The sequence below is a fragment of the Aspergillus aculeatus genome, assembly GCF_001890905.1.
Source record: "Aspergillus aculeatus ATCC 16872 unplaced genomic scaffold ASPACscaffold_1, whole genome shotgun sequence".
NCBI classification, from domain to species: Eukaryota; Fungi; Ascomycota; class Eurotiomycetes; order Eurotiales; family Aspergillaceae; genus Aspergillus; species Aspergillus aculeatus.
In genome coordinates this window covers 428,886-448,153 of record NW_017962976.1, presented here as the reverse complement: position 1 = coordinate 448,153, position 19,268 = coordinate 428,886, and the positions used below count along the sequence as shown (strand labels likewise).

The 19,268-nt window shown below is 54.3% G+C and overlaps 5 protein-coding genes across 5 annotated transcripts; 2 read left to right on the top strand and 3 right to left on the bottom strand.

Moving 5' to 3' along the window:
- Nucleotides 1-302: 302 nt before the first annotated feature.
- Nucleotides 303-2,932, bottom strand: ASPACDRAFT_108968 (WD40 repeat domain-containing protein). The gene has a single exon (XM_020195341.1). It carries the CDS (start codon nucleotides 2,674-2,676, stop codon nucleotides 709-711), a length of 1,968 nt encoding a protein of 655 aa, XP_020060771.1. The 5' UTR covers nucleotides 2,677-2,932; the 3' UTR covers nucleotides 303-708.
- A 177-nt stretch (nucleotides 2,933-3,109) lies between these two features.
- Nucleotides 3,110-5,950, top strand: ASPACDRAFT_108966 (Kelch motif domain protein). The gene is made up of 3 exons (XM_020195340.1): nucleotides 3,110-3,611; nucleotides 3,682-3,768; nucleotides 3,846-5,950. The coding sequence occupies exons 1-3, from the start codon at nucleotides 3,287-3,289 to the stop codon at nucleotides 5,684-5,686; spliced, it is 2,253 nt and encodes a 750-aa protein (XP_020060770.1). The 5' UTR covers nucleotides 3,110-3,286; the 3' UTR covers nucleotides 5,687-5,950.
- A 323-nt stretch (nucleotides 5,951-6,273) lies between these two features.
- Nucleotides 6,274-8,086, top strand: ASPACDRAFT_20898 (uncharacterized protein; the record flags this gene model as incomplete). Its single annotated transcript, XM_020198981.1, has 5 exons — nucleotides 6,274-6,335; nucleotides 6,402-6,593; nucleotides 6,750-7,222; nucleotides 7,300-7,885; nucleotides 7,948-8,086. 5 exons carry the CDS (start codon nucleotides 6,274-6,276, stop codon nucleotides 8,084-8,086), a joined length of 1,452 nt encoding a protein of 483 aa, XP_020060769.1.
- A 1,651-nt stretch (nucleotides 8,087-9,737) lies between these two features.
- ASPACDRAFT_1884130 (ubiquitin ligase complex subunit HRD3) lies at nucleotides 9,738-13,025 on the bottom strand. Its single transcript, XM_020198363.1, has 4 exons — nucleotides 12,732-13,025; nucleotides 12,478-12,621; nucleotides 10,447-12,390; nucleotides 9,738-10,373 (listed from the first exon to the last, which is right to left on the bottom strand). Exons 1-4 carry the CDS (start codon nucleotides 12,772-12,774, stop codon nucleotides 9,910-9,912), a joined length of 2,595 nt encoding a protein of 864 aa, XP_020060768.1. The 5' UTR covers nucleotides 12,775-13,025; the 3' UTR covers nucleotides 9,738-9,909.
- Nucleotides 13,026-13,715: 690 nt separating this feature from the next.
- ASPACDRAFT_48945 (DNA-directed RNA polymerase II core subunit RPO21) lies at nucleotides 13,716-19,219 on the bottom strand (the record flags this gene model as incomplete). The annotated part of the gene is made up of 5 exons (XM_020202188.1): nucleotides 13,716-13,731; nucleotides 13,786-18,650; nucleotides 18,713-18,783; nucleotides 18,858-19,014; nucleotides 19,091-19,219. 5 exons carry the CDS (start codon nucleotides 19,217-19,219, stop codon nucleotides 13,716-13,718), a joined length of 5,238 nt encoding a protein of 1,745 aa, XP_020060767.1.
- Between the last annotated feature and the right edge of the window lie 49 nt (nucleotides 19,220-19,268).

Genomic DNA, 19,268 nt, shown 5'->3' with positions numbered 1-19,268 from the left:
TTTCAAGCACTCTGTGAAGTGACTTGTTTACTAAAAGCAACCTTTCTTTTCCCCCTTCCTTCTGTCCTCCTGCACTGAACCTGAACCTTTAGCTCAAGTCATGCGGGTAGGAGCCAACCGAACCACTGGATCAAGGAAAAGTCTCAGCTAATAAGCACTCGTCATTCTTTCTTGAACGGGCCGTGAGCCCTCCCAGTCCACTTATACCTAAGGTAGTAGACCCACCTACCTTAGCCTTCTCCTTCACAGATCAACTAGTCTGGGGGTGAAGGAAAGATGCCCAGACCTCAAAGGAGATCCTGCCAGATTATTGAAGGAGGGACTGGACGGGCTGGCGAAGATAGCACTCCTCCCCTAAGTTTCACTCTGATGATGGAGACCTTGATTGAACGATATCCAAACAACGAAGCAGTAGAACCATGATTAAAAAGGGTTGTTATTGGTCACCAATTTCTATACAAGATCCGAAGCACTGAAGACAAGACAAACATCCTAAATCACAGCGCCTTGTCCTCCCAGTCACCATCCGAACTCCATCACACCATTGAATATCCGCTGTACACAAAAAGAAGAATACCCCTTCAAGAAACGCAAGTGGTATCGAGACAAACGCCGGTCTACGATATAGAACGCATCATGTTGAACATATAGTAAGCCCGAAAAGAAATAGTGAGAAAGCGAGTGTCATCACAACTCTTCAAACCGGATCTACCGGATGGTCATGGACTTGGTCATCTGCGCCTTGCTGCCAACACCACCTTCGCGGGAAGCCGCGGCGCTGGTTCCCGGCTTGCGCTCGAAGATTTTCCAGAATTTCAAGCTCTCATCGGCGGCTGCGGTGGCGAGGAGTTGACCGTCGGGGCTCAAGCAACTGTGCAGCACACGAGTCTCGTGGGCAGGAATCTCCACATTCCGAACCAGAGTCGGGTAGCTCCAGATGCTGAGGGAGTTATCGGGAAAACCGCTTGAGCTGACAATCTCGCGGTAGTGGTTGCTCCACCGTAAGCTGGTGACCTGGGAGCCAGTGTCAATGCTATTGGTGCGTGCACCGGTGGTGGTGTTCCAGAAGTGGATGTGGCGGTCGTACGAGCCACCACCGGTGGCGAGCAAGTTCAACTGCCAGGGGCACCAACTGAGAGCCTTGACAGCGGCGCGGTGGTTGGTCTTAGTAAACTTGGGAGCACTGAGGGAGCGAGCATCCCAGATGTTGACCAAGTTATCGTTGCCTCCCGTCGCGAGCTGAGCACCGTCGGGTCTCCACTCTAAGCCACAGACCTCGGAGGTGTGCGAGACCAGCTCGGCAACCTTGTGCTGGGCAATGCGGACATCGTGGTTGAAAACCAAACCACTGCGGGCACCGGTGGAAAGCGTGTGCTTGGACCATCCCATAACGCCGACGCGGGAGTCGTGGCCGAACATGCTGCGAAGCTTGGTTCCTTCTTCGACATCCCAGATCTGGACCTCGCCAGTACCCAGGCCCACGCCAACGTACGCTCCATCCCCGCTCCACTTGACACTGCTCACATAAGTGTCAGAAGGTGCCTCCAACAAACAGCTGACTGTTCCGGAGTCGGCGGACCAAACGTAGACATTACGCTCAAGGCCAATGGCGACCTGGTTGCCAGAGCTCCAGTCCAGAAGGTTAAGGTAGTAATCATCAAGCAGACCAGGAGCGTCAAGGACACGCTCAGGGGCCGTCTGAACTCTTCTGCGGAATTGGGCGGATTGAGACTTGGCAGACTTAAGAGGACGATTGTACTGAGCGCGCAGATCAATAGGCTTGGAGGATTCAGGAGGCGGAGGCTTAAAAGCCAGAATACGGGTGTTCAAGTTCACTCCGCAAGCATCGGCAAGTGACGATTCGTAGGCAACAGCATCAGGCGCGGGCTTGGTGTAGGAGGTAGTAGACTCGCTGTCGTCGATTCCAAGGCTCTCAAGAGCTGCGGTAAGATCTTCTTCGCTTCCGCGACCACCGATATCAAAAGCGCTTGCTGCGTTCGCCAGAACGGATGATCCCTCGCTGCTTGTACTCTTTGGGCGCTGGCTCTCCTCGGGCTTGGCTGTTCCAGCAGTCACAAGTCCTTCGCTAGCCGTGCGGTTGGGAATGAATCGATCGCCAGCGTTGTGCGCAATACGAACAGTGGTCTTTCCCGACCTCGTCGTCCGGGTCGTCCGGATCTCTTCTTTGCGGGCAACCTTCTCCCGAGGAACTTCCTTGCGGGTAACTTCCTTGCGGGTAACTTCTTTGCGTAGTCGCTCCTTGGACGGGGTCTGTGATGAAGAGGGTCCAGTACCCGTCAAAGCCCACTCAGAAACTCCTAACTCAAGGTGTTTAGGGGACTTGCGAGGACGAGCGCGGGCGATGTTGGACTTGGGAGACTCCCGGTAGCTGCGGGAGGTGGAGAGGTTGGATTTGGGAGATTCGTGGTACTTGCGTGTCGGCTTGGAGACTGACTTGGCAAAGTATGAGGAGAGATTGCCGCTGTAGACAGACTTGCCAAACTCTTTGCCCGTCTCTCCAGCTCCGCATTGGGGAGTGAAAGGGGAGGAGTGGTTCGAGGCCACACTATCGCGTCTGCGCGGAGACGGCGTCAGGGGCATACGACCACCGGCAGTTTTTGTGGAGAAGATCCCATGGTGAGTCTTCACAGGAGTAGATACAGTCGGAGTAGCCATGTTGGTATACAGTTATTGTGCGAACAATGCAACGAGAGACCAGGTCTTCAAGCTCCGGTAGTGACGCCAATTGCAGTCGACTACTTATTGGCTTGGACTGACAGGTTGAAGAGGTCGAAAGTGAAATGCAGTATAAAATGCAGCAGAATATATATCAGATAGCAGATAGACAAGCAAAACAGGAAGATGGAGAGGGAAGAGGAGGGAGGAAGATTCGAGATTTGAAGAAGATCCAGGGGAGAGGAATAAATAAAGCGTATAGTTCTGCTTTCCCATGGCAACCGCTGGTTACTGGAGGTACGACTGTGCTAGTCCCAAAGCGGGGTGGCGAACACCTGACATGCGGCTGATCCCAATCAGGCATCGACCGGTCTTGGCGGTCAGCGTCAACTTTTTCCGTCTCCAGACTTTCTTCGGAACTTTCCGTCTTCATCTTTGGGAAAGTATTTCAACAGTCCTTATCTCTCGGACTGATCAACCATGAGATTCTGATCCAACCGTGTCGAGTTGGTCTTAACCTAGGAGTCAAGATCTCATCGCTGCTGATCGGTAGTGCTGTCTCTTCACCGTCCTTATCAGACCGAGGTCTCCTATCCTTATCGGTTCCCCGATGGCGCGGCAACCGTCCTCCACTATCGCTCGGAATAGTAACGCTTCTTCGTCCTCCTCCGACCCACTGCCTTGGGCCCAAGTTGCCAGCCAGATGGCTTCCCTTCCACCTACAAGTACAAGTACTTCTCAAAGATCACAGAATACTTTCCTTATGCCACCGAGTCCGAGTGGTAGTGGTGATCGTCGCGGGAGTGCGGACTACCGCCCGAGCATCCGCAAGGCACAGGGCCATGTGCCGGCGTGCCTGGTCAATGCGTCGGTGACGTATTGCAATAATGACCAGATCTACGCTTTCGGTGGCTTCGACCAGTACACCGATGAAGGTTGTCATTTTCCCATTCCATGTCGGATAATTTGTGTCTCTATGCTAATCACCAAGTCTGGCTGAGACAGTATATAACCATGTCCTCCGCTTGAATCTGAGTACACTTCGCTGGGAATTGGTTGATAACTATGGGGATATTCCCGGTGTTCGCATGGGTTAGCTCCCCCCCCGCACTCCGTTGGATGTTTCACCAAAACGGCTGTACATACTTATGTTCTTTCATCACGCACAGGTCATACGGCTACTCTGTACCAAGGCGACAAGTTGATTGTTTTCGGTGGAGAAAACGAGCACCGCGAGTACCTTTCTGATGTTGTCATTCTCGACATCTCCACCTCGAACTGGACCCAGCCGGAAATCCGTGGACCAATCCCGCGAGGAAGGGCTCGCCATGCTGCGGTGATTTATGACGAGAAGCTATTCATCATTGGGGGCGTGACGGGCGAAAACAACGTCATTCTCGATGAGCTCTGCTACCTGGATCTGAAAACTTGGACCTGGTCTCGTACTTGGGCGTTCACCGCCCGCTTCGACCATATTGCCTGGGTCTGGGGCGGCCGTCTCTGGATCTTTGGAGGCCTGGACCCCAACATGGAACGGACAACGGATATCTGGTGGCTGGACCTGAAAGACATGCAATCTCTTGGAATGGCGACTTCGCAAGGTACCGTGGAATCCCCAACGACCGCCAACAGGATGACTTATAGTCCAGACACTATGTTTAGTAGCCCCCCGCAACAGCTTGCCGGCCGGTCCAGCAACTATGCGGCAAACTCCGGCAGCGTGCAGATCCGGACCCAGTCCAGGACCTCGACTCGACGAAAACCGAATGCTCCAGGAGCCGTTTCGTGTCTGCGTTTCCAGTCTGGTCCTCATGTTCCCGCCCTTTTCTCTGGAACTCATTTTCAGTCGTACGCATCAGGGGTTCTCCTTGACCTCATCACGCCCTCCGAGACCGTCCGCACGTATGAATGCAACCTATCCTCGTTGGAACTTGACTCGCTGCGCTGGCAGCGACTTGCTGATGGCCAGGAAATCTTCAAGCCTGGGTATAGATGGCACTACTGCACCGTCAATGCCAGCGGTACCAAAGCTTGGCTGCTTGGCTGTAGCCTCGACGCCGGAGCTAACCCAGGCACTAGCGATGAGAACCACATGAGCGAAGTGCTTTGCATTGACCTAGAAAGATATGGTTTGCTGGGCAACGAAATGTCTGCCTTTTCACCTAACCCAAGCAAAATGCACATGGATGACCAGACCGGATCCATGCCCCTATCTGGTATAGGGCATGATCTCGCCGCAGTGTTCGATCAACCGCCCGAGTCCGGTAGTGGCGCTGATTTTGTCATTACTGCTAACCCCACCGATCACCTTGAAATGGATGATTCTTCGGAAGACAACTCTGATCCACAGACTGAACCTGCGTTTCTCTCTCCCAACGCGGCCACCTCTTCACCCATTCACGTGCACCGGATCATTTTGCAGCTGCGGTGGCCGCACTTCAAGAGACTCTACTCCGCCCAAATGGCCGAGTACCACTCGAAGCGGATGCACATCCCTGAGCCCTACTCGGTTGTTCGTGCCTTCATTTACTATCTGTATACCGATAGCATTGCGGGGCACCCGGAGTATTGTTCCGACATCATTGACGTAGCCGGGATGCTGGTGATGGCTAACCTGTACGACATGCCCAAGCTGCGTCTGCTCTGTGTCAACCGCCTGAGCCGAGAGCTTGATGTGGAAAACGCAGCGATCATTTGGGAGCGGGCGGGTCGAACGAACGAGTCATGGCTGATGCGGCGTGCGGCTCAGTTCTGTCTCAGCCACTGGGGTCGCGTTGTACGTACTGACGGCTTCAAGTCTCTCAGTCGTCAGAGCATCATCGATCTCTGCGAAGTGGTTGATATGGAGGGTCGCATTATCGCGGGGCCGGAGTTGGAGCTGGTTGGGTCGTTGGGCGAGGGGCTACACGGTAAGGACCTGAAGCCATCACAGCTGCTGGGTGGTGGGGTTGCCACTGAAAATGTGGATGATTTCGAAGGTGAAGACATGGACACAATGGAGATTATCTAGCATTCAGTTTGGTCGCAGTTCGACAAGGCGTTATGATCTGGAAGTTGTTTTCCTTTATCACGATTTACTTCTTGTGACCTATTATTCTATTACTCTTTCAGCTACTTGGCACGGCGCTTGTGATGAGATTGGGATGGAAGGAGCATCTTACTAGGAGTTTCCAAAGACTGAAGTGATTTTGTTACTGTTACTTAGTATTCAAAAAGAGCTATGCATGCTTATTCTGGATGTTTCGGAACCATCCATACAATACGAATGGGGGCGCTTAACCCGATACAATTCGGGGATCGGTCCGTTTAGCCGGAATTCGACCCCGCGTGGGAGAGACACAAAGCGATGTTTGTTCCATTCTTCCAACCTTCGCTTCTGTCTTTTGTCTCGGCATCATATAGACACAATGCTCTGGTTGGATCACTGCTGAATCCTGCCCGCGCTTCCGGTCACCTTGACCCCTCTCATCATGGGTTGATACATCTATAAATATGCCCCACGAACTGCGCGGGGAGCTTTTACATTCCAAGCAACGCATCCCACTTTTTCACCTCCCCTCTTTATACTTACTTGTACACCAACGAAACAAAACTACCATGGGTTCAGCAGGTGCCTCCACCCTCCCTCAAGATTTCCTTTGGGGCTTCGCCACAGCCAGGTACGTCTGCTTCTCTACCGACAAGCCTCACGAAATGGAATACAACTAACTAATCGTCGAGTTCAGCTACCAAATCGAGGGCGCCGTCACCGAGGACGGCCGCGGCCCGTCGATCTGGGACACCTTCTGCAAGATCCCCGGCAAAATCGCCGACGGGTCGAACGGCGACGTGGCGTGTGACTCGTACCACCGGGTCGACGAGGATATTGCATTGTTGAAGCAATGCGGGGCCAAGGCGTATCGGTTTTCGATTTCATGGTAAGCCAGCCCTCCTCCCTGCTTCACAACACCTTTACCATCGCTAGCCCAGCAACATCCTCCCAATTATTCACTCCACAAAAAAAAAGCCCCTGTTATTCCAAGAGCATGCTCTAAATCATTATCACACAATTGACAACTTCCTCCGAAAAAAAGGTCCCGAATCATCCCCCTAGGCGGCCGCAACGACCCCATCAACCAAAAGGGCCTCGACCACTACAGCGCCTTCATCGACCGGCTGCACGCCGCCGGGATCGTCCCGCTGGTGACCCTGTACCACTGGGACCTGCCGGACGAGCTGGACAAGCGGTACGGTGGGCTGCTGAACAAGGAGGAATTCGTGGCGGACTTCACGCACTACGCGCGGGTGCTGTTCGCGGCGTTCGGCGGCCGCGTCAAGCACTGGATCACCTTCAACGAGCCGTGGTGCAGTGCGGTGCTCGGGTACAACGTCGGGCAGTTTGCGCCGGGCCACACGAGTGACCGCTCCAAGAGTAGTGTCGGGGATGGGTCACGGGAGCCGTGGATCGTCGGGCATAACCTGTTGGTGGCGCATGGGGCGGCGGTGAAGGTGTATCGGGAGGAGTTCAAGGAGAGGGATGGCGGGGAGATCGGGATTACGCTGAACGGTTTGTTCCCTAAACTGTTTGTAGGGGGGTGAGGCGAGGCGAGGCGAAGTGAGGCTGATGCAGTGGACTTGCGACAGGCGACTGGGCCGAACCCTGGGACCCGGCCAACCCGGCCGACGTCGAGGCGTGCACCCGCAAGATCGAATTCGCCATCTCCTGGTTCGCCGACCCCATCTACCACGGCAAGTACCCGGACAGCATGGTGCAGCAACTGGGCGACCGGCTCCCCGCCTGGTCCGCCGAGGACCGCGCCCTCGTGCTCGGCAGCAACGACTTCTACGGCATGAACCACTATTGCGCCAACTACATCAAGGCGAAGACCGGCGAGCCCGACCCCACCGACACCGCCGGCAACCTGGAGATCCTGCTGCAGAACAAGGCGGGCGAGTGGATCGGCCCCGAGACCCAGTCGGCGTGGCTGCGTCCGTGTGCCATCGGGTTCCGGAAGCTGCTGAAGTGGCTGAGTGACCGGTACGGGCAGCCGAAGATCTATGTGACGGAGAATGGCACGAGTCTGAAGGGAGAGAACGATCTGCCCGTCGAGCAGTTGCTGCAGGATGAGTTCCGCGTGCAGTATTTCCGGGATTATATCGCCGCCATGGCGGATGCGTATACGCTCGATGGGGTGAATGTGCGCGCGTACATGGCGTGGAGTTTGATGGAGTAAGTTTTATTTGTCTGGTCTGGTAGATTTGGTCTGGGCTTGCTAACTTTTGGATGCGCAGTAACTTCGAGTGGGCCGAGGGGTACGAGACTCGATTCGGCGTAACTTATGTGGATTATGAGAACGGGCAGAAGCGCCTCCCGAAGGAGAGTGCCAAGCAGATTGGGAAGATCTTCGAGCAGTATATTAAGAAGGAGTAGCTGATCCCCGATTAACAGGGTAAGATATACGTACTGGTGGTTAGCATATACAGTGCAGCTTTCTGATGGTTGAGAAGTGCTCTCATGTAACTCGATCAGAGAACGAGGATAAATTGCATCGATCATGAACCTGCTTGAGATCAGAAAACTGCCTGGAGGAGTCCTACAGCCCAGTCAACGAACCTATAACTTACACCAGATTATCTCCATGATACCATAATCTGAAAGTACCCCAAATCTTGAGCATACTTCCAGCCTGGAGATCAAATCACACCTCCTCGAGTACACCACTTCAACCTAAGTAACCCACCCCTCCCTCTCAACATCATACCCAATAATCCCGAAATCAATCTTCATCATCTTCAGCATGACTCCCATCGTAAGCTCCTGCCATCGTCAGCGTCAGCATCAGCATAATCCCAGCCCCGCCAACCAACTCCCCCCAATTCAACATCATGAAGAAAAAAAAACCAATGAAAGAAAAGCGTAAACGAACCTGCTCTTCATCGTCATCGTGATTTTGCCCCTCCTTCCGAGCCCTATCCTCTTCACCCCCAATCGCGTCCTCATAATCCCCTTCCCAGCTCTGCCTTCGCCCCTGCAACCCAGTAGAAGGGGAAGTAGAAGGATTCTCACAATCCCATCCCCAAGACCCCGACCCCGCCCCGGACCCATTCCCAGACTTCAAGGCCTGCAACCCCCCCATCCGATTCACCCGCTCCCTAGCCCCCAGAAACACCTCCTCTGCGGCGCGCTGGCTGACCCCCTTCCACTTCTGGATCAACCGCTCCAGCTCAACGGTTTTGTTTTGGGTTTCGATGCGGCGGGCCTGTTGGAGTGTGTCGTACTCGGCTTTCAGGGCGTGGAGGTGCGCGAGGAGGGTGGCTTTCTGGGTTGTTAGTGAGGAGAGCTCGGTTGTTGTGGGGGAGGAGGGGACGGGGAGGGAGGTGGGTTTCTGGGGTGTTCTGGGGGCGCGGGGGTTGGTAAGGGTGCGTGGGCGTGGGAGTGGTCGAGTTGGCGATTTAGCGGGGGTGGGGTTTGTGCTGTTGCTTTGGCTGGCCCCGGATTGTTGTTGTAGCTGGGGGAGTTTGATGGGTCAGTTCCTGATCACGGCGGGTTCGCGAGAGCAGGCAGGGTACGTGCCTGGTTTTGGAGGTATGGAGTTGAAGTCGAGGTTGGAGTTGGGGTTGTGATAGCTGTAGCTGCAACAGGTCCCGGGATCGGAGTAATCAGTACTGTTCTGTGGGGTTATGGGTGGCTTGATGCTGTAGCCGGTGTGTCCTGTACATACCTGCAGCTGTACCTGCAGCTGTACCTGCATCTATAGCCGAACCATGCCGTTAGCTCGCATGCATTGAACCACAAACACACGGGGGGGGATAAACATGCTCTTCGCCGAAGTTACAGTGTTCAGTCCCGGACTACCGGTTGCCGCCCCATGTAGACTTTCTGTAGCAGGGGCAGGTCTGCGGAGAGGGGACTTGAATGGCTTGGTCAAGGTGGAGGACGGTGAGGGGTTGAGACGACGACGTTTGTTTGTGTTGCTCATCTTCGTCTATGTATTAGACTAGAATGAAGTGTAGTCCGTTATAGGCTCTAGGCTCAGGTCATCAGAGAGGCGTAGGAGAAGAATTGCGATGTCTGAGCATCGACAAGCTCAATCATAAAGTTCAGTAGGAGATCAAGGATGAGAGGAACAGACAGAGCGATAAAGCTGCTGTGCTTATCGATAAGCCAGAGAGGGTCACATGCTCCAACCGGTCGAAGATCTAGAAGACAAACTCACAAACAACACAACTACAATTTCTTCATCACCAACTATTCTAATGTCCTACTCCCCCCGCCGCCCATTGCGCGAACTCTGGATCGCCAGGCCGAGGGAAGAACCCCCGATCCCCGAAGCCATTGCCATTGCCAACCCCGTTGCCATTTCCGATCCCATTGCCATTGCCATTGCCATTGCCGCCACCAGCCACAGCCAGATTCCCACCATCTTGTCTCTGGCGATTCCGTTGTTGTCGCATATACACCAGTATCAACAAGGTCGCCGCCAACCCAACAATGATCAGTCCCTCCAGCACGCTCTCATCGATATCCAGGTCCAGATCATCATAGTAGCCGTCCTCGTGGTTATGGCGCTCATCCAACCCACGCCCCGCCGACATCAGATCGTCCTCCTCGTCCTCACCCCTTTTGTACAACTGAGCTCGGTAATTGGCTTCCTCTTCTTCGTCATTTTCAATGAACGCGGCGATCCACTCCTTGAAGGTGCGGTGGGGCTTGGCTGCTGCATTTGAGGTTCGTGTCAACTACATCGAGCGGATTTTCCTATCGGGTCAAGTGGTGAGATCAAAACGTACCCTCTTCTTCTTGGATGGGATTGACATCCCCATTCGTAAGCCAGTTCCAATAACCCCGCATCCGCAACTTCAACAAACTCAGCTTCACCGGCAAGTAAGCCTCCGGGCTGGTCTCCAACGCCAGATCGTAGTACCGCTTCGCCATGTGGAAGTCCTGGTCGACCGCCACACCGTTCTCGTGCATCCACCCCAAATTCCAGTACGCTTGAGCGCTGTAGTGTGCTTCCGCGGCGGTGTGGTAGCAGGTCGAGGCCTTCTCGGCGTCCGCCGCGATGCCCGTCCCACTAAGATAGTAGTCGCCCATCTTGATCAGGGAGTCAATGTTCGCTTGCTTGGCCGACCGCGTCCAGTAGATTAGAGCCAGCGCGGCGTTGCGGAGTAGAGCCGGTCGACTCTTCTTGGCTGCTCCTGGGAGGATCGAATCCAGCGAGACCAGCGAGCGCTGCTCATCCAGGAGGAACGCCACATTCGACTGCGCGTGCTCGTAGCCCTGCTCCGCCGCCATCATCGCGGGGATAAGCGCCCGCTCCTTGTCCCCGTTCTCATACGCCGTGTTGGCCTCCTCGAACGAAGAATGGATGGCCTCGGCTCGCTCCGCCACCATCTTGTAATACGAGGCCGCCATCGCGCAGTGCCGCTTGCGGCCGACCCCGTTGTTGGACAGTTCGGCGAGATAATAGAACGCCTCCATCGAACCCCATCGGGCCGCCAGTTCAAAGTACTTAGTGGCGGTCGGCACGTCCCCTTGGTCCAAGAAGAGGGCGCCCAGTCTTGTCTCGGCCGCCGGAAAGTCCTGGTCCGCCGCCGACCGGAAGTACGAGGCCGCCCGGAAAGCGTCCGGCGTCACGCCATACCCATGCAGGTACATCAAGCCAAGTTCATGCTGGCATAGCGCGTCGCCGTTGGCCAGCCCCCGCCGGAACCAGCTGGACGCCGTCGCGAAATTCTGCTCCACGCCTTCCCCGCGCAGGTACATCAGTCCAACATGACCCGCCGCCTTCGCCGCCAACTTCTCGATTCCCTGGGGGTGATTTGGGTTCACGGAGCCATCTTGATTCCAATACCGCCGAGTGACCTGCTTGAAATACCGCATCGCCCGTCGGAAATTGCGCGGCAAGCCCCGCCCGCCCTCGTAGTACATCTTGCCCAGACTGAACGTGGCCTTCAGCTCGCCCTTGCGCGACATCAGATCCAGATACTCAAGGACATCCTCCAAATTCGCGTCGGCTCCCGAGTGCGCCGAATCTCGCAGCCCCGCCGTCGACACACTGGCGCCCTCTCCGTAGACGCCACCTTCCTCATCCGCCCACCGGTACGACTCACGGATCATACTCTGGCCGCCCGGCGGGCCGGACCGGAGATACGCGATCGCCTTGTCGGCCACCTGCTTGTAGTAATAGGTCGCCTGGTCGCAGTCGCGCGGGGTTCCGACGCCCTGATGGTGGCGATACGCCAGCGTCATCTCCGACCGGGTGTTGCCAGCCTCCGCCGCAAACGTATGGTACATTAGCGACTTGGCCTGGTCGCGCTCGACGGCGCCGCCCACGCCCGTGCCGTACATGAACCCCAGCATATACTGGGCGGTGCTGTTGCCCGTGGCAGACGCCAGTGCCTGGTACCAGTGGAAGGCCCGTTGGAAATCGCGCGAGTGCGTGAAGTTGCCGTAGAAGTTCATCTCCGCGAGGAGGAACATTGCATCCGGGTTGTGCGCCTCCTCCGCGGCGATCGTGAGCTCGTGCACGGCTTTAGCGACATCTGGGTGGATTTTTTGCTTGGGAGCGCGGTAACCGTCCGACGATGACCTCGGTGCGTTCATGAAGAGGATCCGGAAAGCTTCCTGGGCATAGTACCAGGCGTACCCCACCAGACCGGAGGGTTTCGTGTCCGTGGCGACGACGGAGAGTCTGGGGTCTCGGAGGATTCGAAGGGCATGTTCGACGCGTTCTGCTTACACCAAAGCAGTGTGGTCAGACACGGGTGATGGTTGCAGTAGACAGTGATGATGAGGATAAGATGACAGATCAATCTCACCTTGGCCCAGTGGGAGTTGAGCGTCCTCAGACCGGCTTGAGGACTGGACGAATGGCGTCTGGGATTCATGTACAGCATCTATCGTGGAGGATAAATCATCGGTTTGATCATAACATTCAACTAGGAAGGCTTGCAGCAGCAGCACTAAATATGGAAGTCAACAGGAGTCAGTCAGTGGCTATGGCTATCGCGTCATTGTCAAGCTCGGGACCAGCTCCGCCGCGGAGGTGTTGGAGAGCAGCAGAAGTACTCACGTAGCGCCAGTGGCAGAATGTGCCACAACCGGCGGTTCTTCATGTTGTCAGGGAGGTTCTAATAGAGGTGAGCAATGAGAGGCGCATGGCGACTCTGAGCTCACTTCCTGGTGGGTAACCGGCAACCAGTGATGATGATGATGATAGATGGGTTCTCCTCAACGCTATCTCCGGCGCGCGGCAAGGCGGAAAGGAAAAGCGGCCACCTGGCGTTTCCCCGACAGCACTGACGGTCCGAAGTATTGTACTCTTACTACCACTATTTATAGTATTATCACCACATCTCCAACATATCCACTGATCTCATCTACCTGTACTACATTCTACTTCAGTTTATCTTCGTCTTCGGCTCAATGGGATTTTTTTTCACATTTTTTGGGTCTTTTTTATTAGGTCATAAGCTCTCCCAAATCAATGGCCCCCGTCTGCATTCATATGTCCGTGTACAGGGCAGAGCCGGGCCATTGATCGCAGTAAGAGCAGCAAATACACGCAGCAATTGAAAGCAACGAAAGAAACATCCTCCATGCAATTTCACGCGAAAGAGACATTTCTTTGTAAACCCACTCATTCCTCATGATCAAGTCATGATGCATGAGCATAGTCTGGTCTAAACGCTTGGTATTTCAAATGCACACAAAAAAGGGAAACAAAAAAAGGAAGCATGAAACCAGACCCACAAAACCCATTCGCAATTTTAGCAGGCTGGCTTGGTTGTAGGAAAACTAGTATTGAATAAGGGTAATAAACCTGCAGGCTGGTGTAGAAAAAGAAGAAAAGGAACATACATTCAGAATGGGAATGGGAAAGAGAAGCAGGCTGCAAACGCCCAAATTTCGGCATGATATAACCAACCAATTCCGCAACATACAATGCAAGATGTTTTTTTTCGTTTCTTTTCTCCCTTTCCAACTTGTCAGGATGAGGTGATAATACAATGATACAGCGAAAGTCGTAAGGAGACACGTCACGAAAGCTCGAACTTTACTGGCGTGGAGACCTGCATTGCAGATTAGTACCTTGTTGTACCCTGTCTGAGGGGGGAGGCACTTACGTAGGGCTGAAAGCCGGCGACGTCGGGCTGTAGCCTGGGGAAGTAGGTCCACCAGGAGACGTCGGCGAGCCGGCAAAGTTGGGAGACGTTGGAGAGTATGTCTGAGGACTCGTAGGAGACCATCCAGGCGATGTTGGGGTGTACTTGGGAGAGGTGGGAGAGGTAGGTGACAGGTGTCGGGCACCACCAACGGCAGGACTGGTCGGGCTGTAGCTTGGAGAGGTAGGGCTGAACGCCGGCGACGCTGGACTGAAGCTGGGAGACGTAGGACTGTAGTTCGGGGACGTCGGTGAGAACCCAGGCGAGGTCGGCGAATAAGAAGGCGACGTAGGAGAGGCTTGCCCGTACGCCGGCGACGTAGGAGAGTAGGCCGGCGAGGTCGGGGCGAATGAAGGACTGGCCGGGGAGAATCCAGGAGATGTCATGAAGCGGGGGCTGGTCATAGCCATACCTGGAGAGGTAGGCGAGTAGCTCGAGGTAGGAGAGTATCCAGGTGAAGTCGGGTTCGCGCTGAACGGACTGCTGGGGGAGTAGCCAGCTGGACTCGTGGCCGCCGGGCTGAAACCACCTCCAAAGCCGCCACTGGGCTGGTATTCAGTGAAACCGCCCGGGGTTTCGGCGCCTGCCTGACGAATTGGGGAGAAGTTCGATTCTGGATCGGGCGAGCCAATGTAGGCACTGGCCTGCATGGGCGAACCAGTATCATACTGCGTAGCAGCGCCATCCGAGAAGATCGCATCCTTGGCACCAACGGCTCCCATCACGCCGTGGCGGGCATTGTCTGACACCACGGTGTTGAGAAGGTTCTGGTCAAGGTAGATGTCGAACTCTCCAGTACCAGCAGGTGCCATCTGTCCCAAGATCAAGTTCTCCGACACACCACGGCAGTCATCGAGCTCACCGAAAGCGGCAGCCTCCAACAGAATTTCCACAGTCTCTTCGAACGAACAACGCATCAGAGCACCATTGTCAGCGCGGTTAATACCGTGACGGGTGACCGGAGTCAGATAACCACGAACAGTCATAACATCAACCAGCAGCGCCAAGTGACGGTGGTTGACATAAGAACCGTCGAACGCCAGCACCTGGGTCAACTCACGAAGCACAGCAGTACGAGCGGCCTCGATACCAAACACCTCGAAGACCTCAATGAACTGGTTGGAATACGTGCGAGAGGCGTCGACACCAGGGATTGCCAGAACCTCACCAAGTGATGAACCGCTGGTTTCGAGAACCCATTCTTTACAGAGCGGGTCGGACTTGCTAGCAAAGAGCGAACCGTCTTCCAGGACGCGAACCTTGCTCTTCTCATTAATGAACGCTCGCTCCACTCCAGGAACACCACGGAGGGTCAGGGTGTCCAGAAGATGCTGCTCAAGTTTCTTGAGCGTGACATCGTATTCGATGTCGTCATCTTCCTCGTCTTCCTTATAATCCTGGATCTGACGGATACGGATAACCTGCTCGTCTGCGTTGTTATCACTAAACAGAACAGCGATATCCTTGGGATAAGCGGCCTTGATCTTGGAGGCAACGTCCTGAACAGTAAGCCCCTTATCGAGAAGCTTAGGGCGACTAAGGATGATACGAAGCAACCACTTCGACTGACGGGACATGTCATCCGTGACATCCTCGGGAATGATGAAGTAAGACTCCACCATATCCCGATCGTTTTCGATGACAGTGGTTTGAATGTCTGGGTCATAGTAGATCTCGGTAGCCTCGGTGACGGATCGCAAGCTGGTATGCTCGACAGCACTACGAAGCTGCTTCGCACTCTCCTTGTTGAACGTGTTTCCGGCTTCCTGGTAGACCGTCATGGAAGGCGTCTTAATGTTGGTAGCAACGTTCAAAATTTCCTTTAGACGGGGGACACCGAGGGTGACGTTCTTGGACGAAACACCAGCAAAATGGAAAGTGTTCAAAGTCATCTGCGTAGCAGGCTCACCAATAGACTGAGCCGCAAGCACACCAACCATCTCGCCAGGATTAGCACCAGCCTTAGCGAATCTCATCTCGATAGCTCCAATGACATGCTGGAACGCAAGTTTGTTCAGGGAGTACTCAGTGACCAGTCGTCTGAATGCAAGACGGCTGCGAAGCTGAGCCTTGAAGAGCATCGTCGCACTCTCTTGAGCCTCGCGCGAGATAACATCGTCACCACGCACAACCAGCAGGCGATCCAGAAGAGCGCGAACCTGGGGAATGACTTCCGCGGGGTGCAGGTCACTGATGGCCCCATCACGGATCTTGAAGGTGGATCTAGCCGTCTCGAGAATACGTAGCACGTTGATCGGAAGTTGCATCATCTCATCGTCTTCCTTGGCCACGGTGCGCAAGAATGCACGATCCTTGAGAAGCTGTTCCCATTCTTCATCCAGATGTCTCTGGACTTCAACATCACCCGCAATCTCATTGGCTTGTTCCAAGACCTCCGGTCCCAGGCTCCGCTCAGGATCCATGAGATCCACGCGGAAGCGATCGCGGAACTTGTCGTCCGAGCACCTGATAACATCGACACGTTGGTTCTCAATGTGGGCACCATCCAAACCATCCTCTCCATAGATGAACTGGATGATGTCACCCAGGGAGTTACGGACAGTACCATCGTACTTGACCATAACCTCTTCAAGCGCCTTGACCAGCTTACGCTGGATGTAACCGGTTTCAGCAGTCTTGACGGCAGTATCGATCAAACCCTCACGACCAGCCATAGCGTGGAAGAAGAACTCGGTCGGGGTCAACCCACGCAAGTAGGAATTTTCGACGAAACCACGAGACTCGGGAGAATAGTCATCCTTCGTGAAATGTGGCAAAGTCCGATACTTGAAACCAAAGGGAATACGCTTGCCCTCGACGGACTGTTGTCCCACAACAGCTGTCATCTGAGAGATGTTAATGGTTGAACCCTTGGAACCGGAGCGAGCCATCTGGATGGCGTTATTCAGATCCTTCAAACTCTTCTCCGTCTCGCTACCAGCTTCATCACGAGCATTGTTCAGAGCACGCGAGACCTTGCTCTCAAAAGTCTCACGGACGTTCATACCAGGTAGAGGCTCGAGCGTGTTGTCGGTGGCGCTAGCAGTGATTTCCTCAACCTCCTTCTTGCGGTTCTTCACACAGTTCTCGATGCGCTGGATTGTTAACTCGTCAGGAATGGTGTCACCAATACCGATACTGAAACCGTTGTGTAGCAACCAGTAGTTGACAATTCTTTGAGCACCGTTAAAGAAACCCACAGCAGCCCAAGGCCCGTTTTCGTTGAAAATGGTGTGGATGACACCGCCACCGCTTGCTCCGACAGTCTTCTTGGAAAACATACCATACATCAACTGTCCTCCGTGGATGAGGAGACCACCATCAGCCAAGGGAGAGAATTTCTCCGCCAATGGCGAGCTGTCCTTGTCCACACGTAAGAGGTTCAGGCCAGGAGGCAGGGCCATACTAATCATCTGCTTTCCAGTCCACCGGGGTCTGGGTTTCAAGATAGCTGGGGGAGGAATAACACCATCCCAGTCTGGCACCCACATCATCAGATTCATGACCTGATCCTTCGTCAGGAAGACATCACGTCGGCAAATCTTATAAATACCGCAAAGAGTATCCTGCACGATACCCATAAGTGGGCCGTTTCGCTGGGGGGAAACAATATTCATCGGCACCAGTGCGAGCTGGCTGAGCTCGGCCCGCGATTCCTCAGATTGAGGGACGTGCAAGTTCATTTCATCACCATCGAAATCAGCGTTGTAGGGGGACGTCACAGACAAGTTCATGCGGAAAGTCGAATACGGCATGACACGAACGCGGTGACCCATCATGGATTCCTTGTGCAGAGAAGGCTGACGGTTGAAAAGAATCACATCACCATCCATAAGATGGCGTTCCACCTTCCACCCATACAACAACTGCTGACCTCCCGCTCTCCGAGCATGGCGAAGATCAATGCGTTCGCCATTGTCTCTAACGATATACCTGGCTCCAGGGTGCTCGTTCGGACCGTTCTGCACAAGTTGCTGCAGTTTCTCGATGTTGTATGGGGTCACGACCTCCGGGTAAGTCAATGTCTTTGCAATACTCTTCGGCACGCCGACCTCTTCGAGTGACAGGTTCGGATCACCGGTAATGACGGTACGGGCAGAGAAGTCGACACGCTTGCCCATCAAATTCTGTCTAAGACGACCTTCTTTACCCTTTAGACGACTGCGGATAGCCTTGACTGGACGGTTGGACTTCTGCATGGCCTTCGGCTGACCCGCAATATCGTTGTCCATGTAGGTGGCGACGTGATACTGCAAGAGAGACTCGAATTCGCGCACCACGTGTTCGGGAGCACCTTCTTGCTCACAGCGTTGAACATTCTGGTTCGCTCGAACGATTTCAGCAAGCTTGTAAGTCAAGTCATCCTCACCACGCTGGCCACTGGTGCTACCGCCGACAACCACACTAGGACGGACTGGCGGAGGGGGGACTGGGAGGACTGTTATAATCATCCACTCAGGACGAGCATAATCGTTGCTCAAGCCCATGATGCGAGTATCTTCGTGGGTGATGCTGCGAAAGACATTCAAAGCCATTAGAGGGGTAATGGTCTTCTTCTCGGGTTGTTGCATATCCATCTCGTCCATCATCTTGTTGGGCTTCCAAGTGCCGACGAGCGTAATACCCTCCTTGCGAATGGTAGGCTGCGCGTTACCACATCCACCATGCATCCGCGAAGGCTTGGAGTTCTCTTTCGAGAAAGGATCCTCATCATCCGGAGGAGGGTCGGCTTCGCAGATCAGCACATCTTTGGAGAGGCGCCAGATGGCATCGAATCGTTTCTTGGGGTCCCTCATGCGCAGGGCTTCTAGAAACTTAGAATCGGACTGGTGTCTCAAGTTAGCAAAACCGCCGTAGTAGATTTGCCATCCCTAAAGGGATGACTAACCGTATTGGCCTTGATCTTGCCACAGTTGTGGCAGACCGTCTCAAGGAGCTTCTTGATTTTAGTCAAGAAACCTGAAAGACGCAAAAGAGAAGAGTTAGTATTCGCAGCCTTTAATATGGTTTGTGATGTTTGCCGGTCAACATACCAATATGATAAACGGGAGTCGCCAGCTCGATGTGTCCGAAGTGCCCGGGGCATTCTTTTTGACCTTCCTCGCAAGTCTCGCAGTTCCATTGTCGGTCGATCGTTCCGAGGCGGGGGTCGTTCAAGCCCTTTGTGCGCGGACGTTGCCGTTGTTCATCCTGTTGGGAAGTGTTTCCCGCGTTAGCGCCACCCGCGGCCGCTTCGTGCTTTCAAGGAACGCCGAGAAGAACAAACCATCGTCTCCGGGTATTCAACATGAACCACGCTCATCCGTTTGATCTCCTCCGGGGAGAAGAGACCAAACTGAATTTCCTTGATGGTGCGCAAAGGCGCCTTGGAATATGGGAAGTAAACGTTCGCCATGATGACGGTTGTCGCGGTGAGGTGTTCTTTTAAAAAGCGGTGCGTTGCG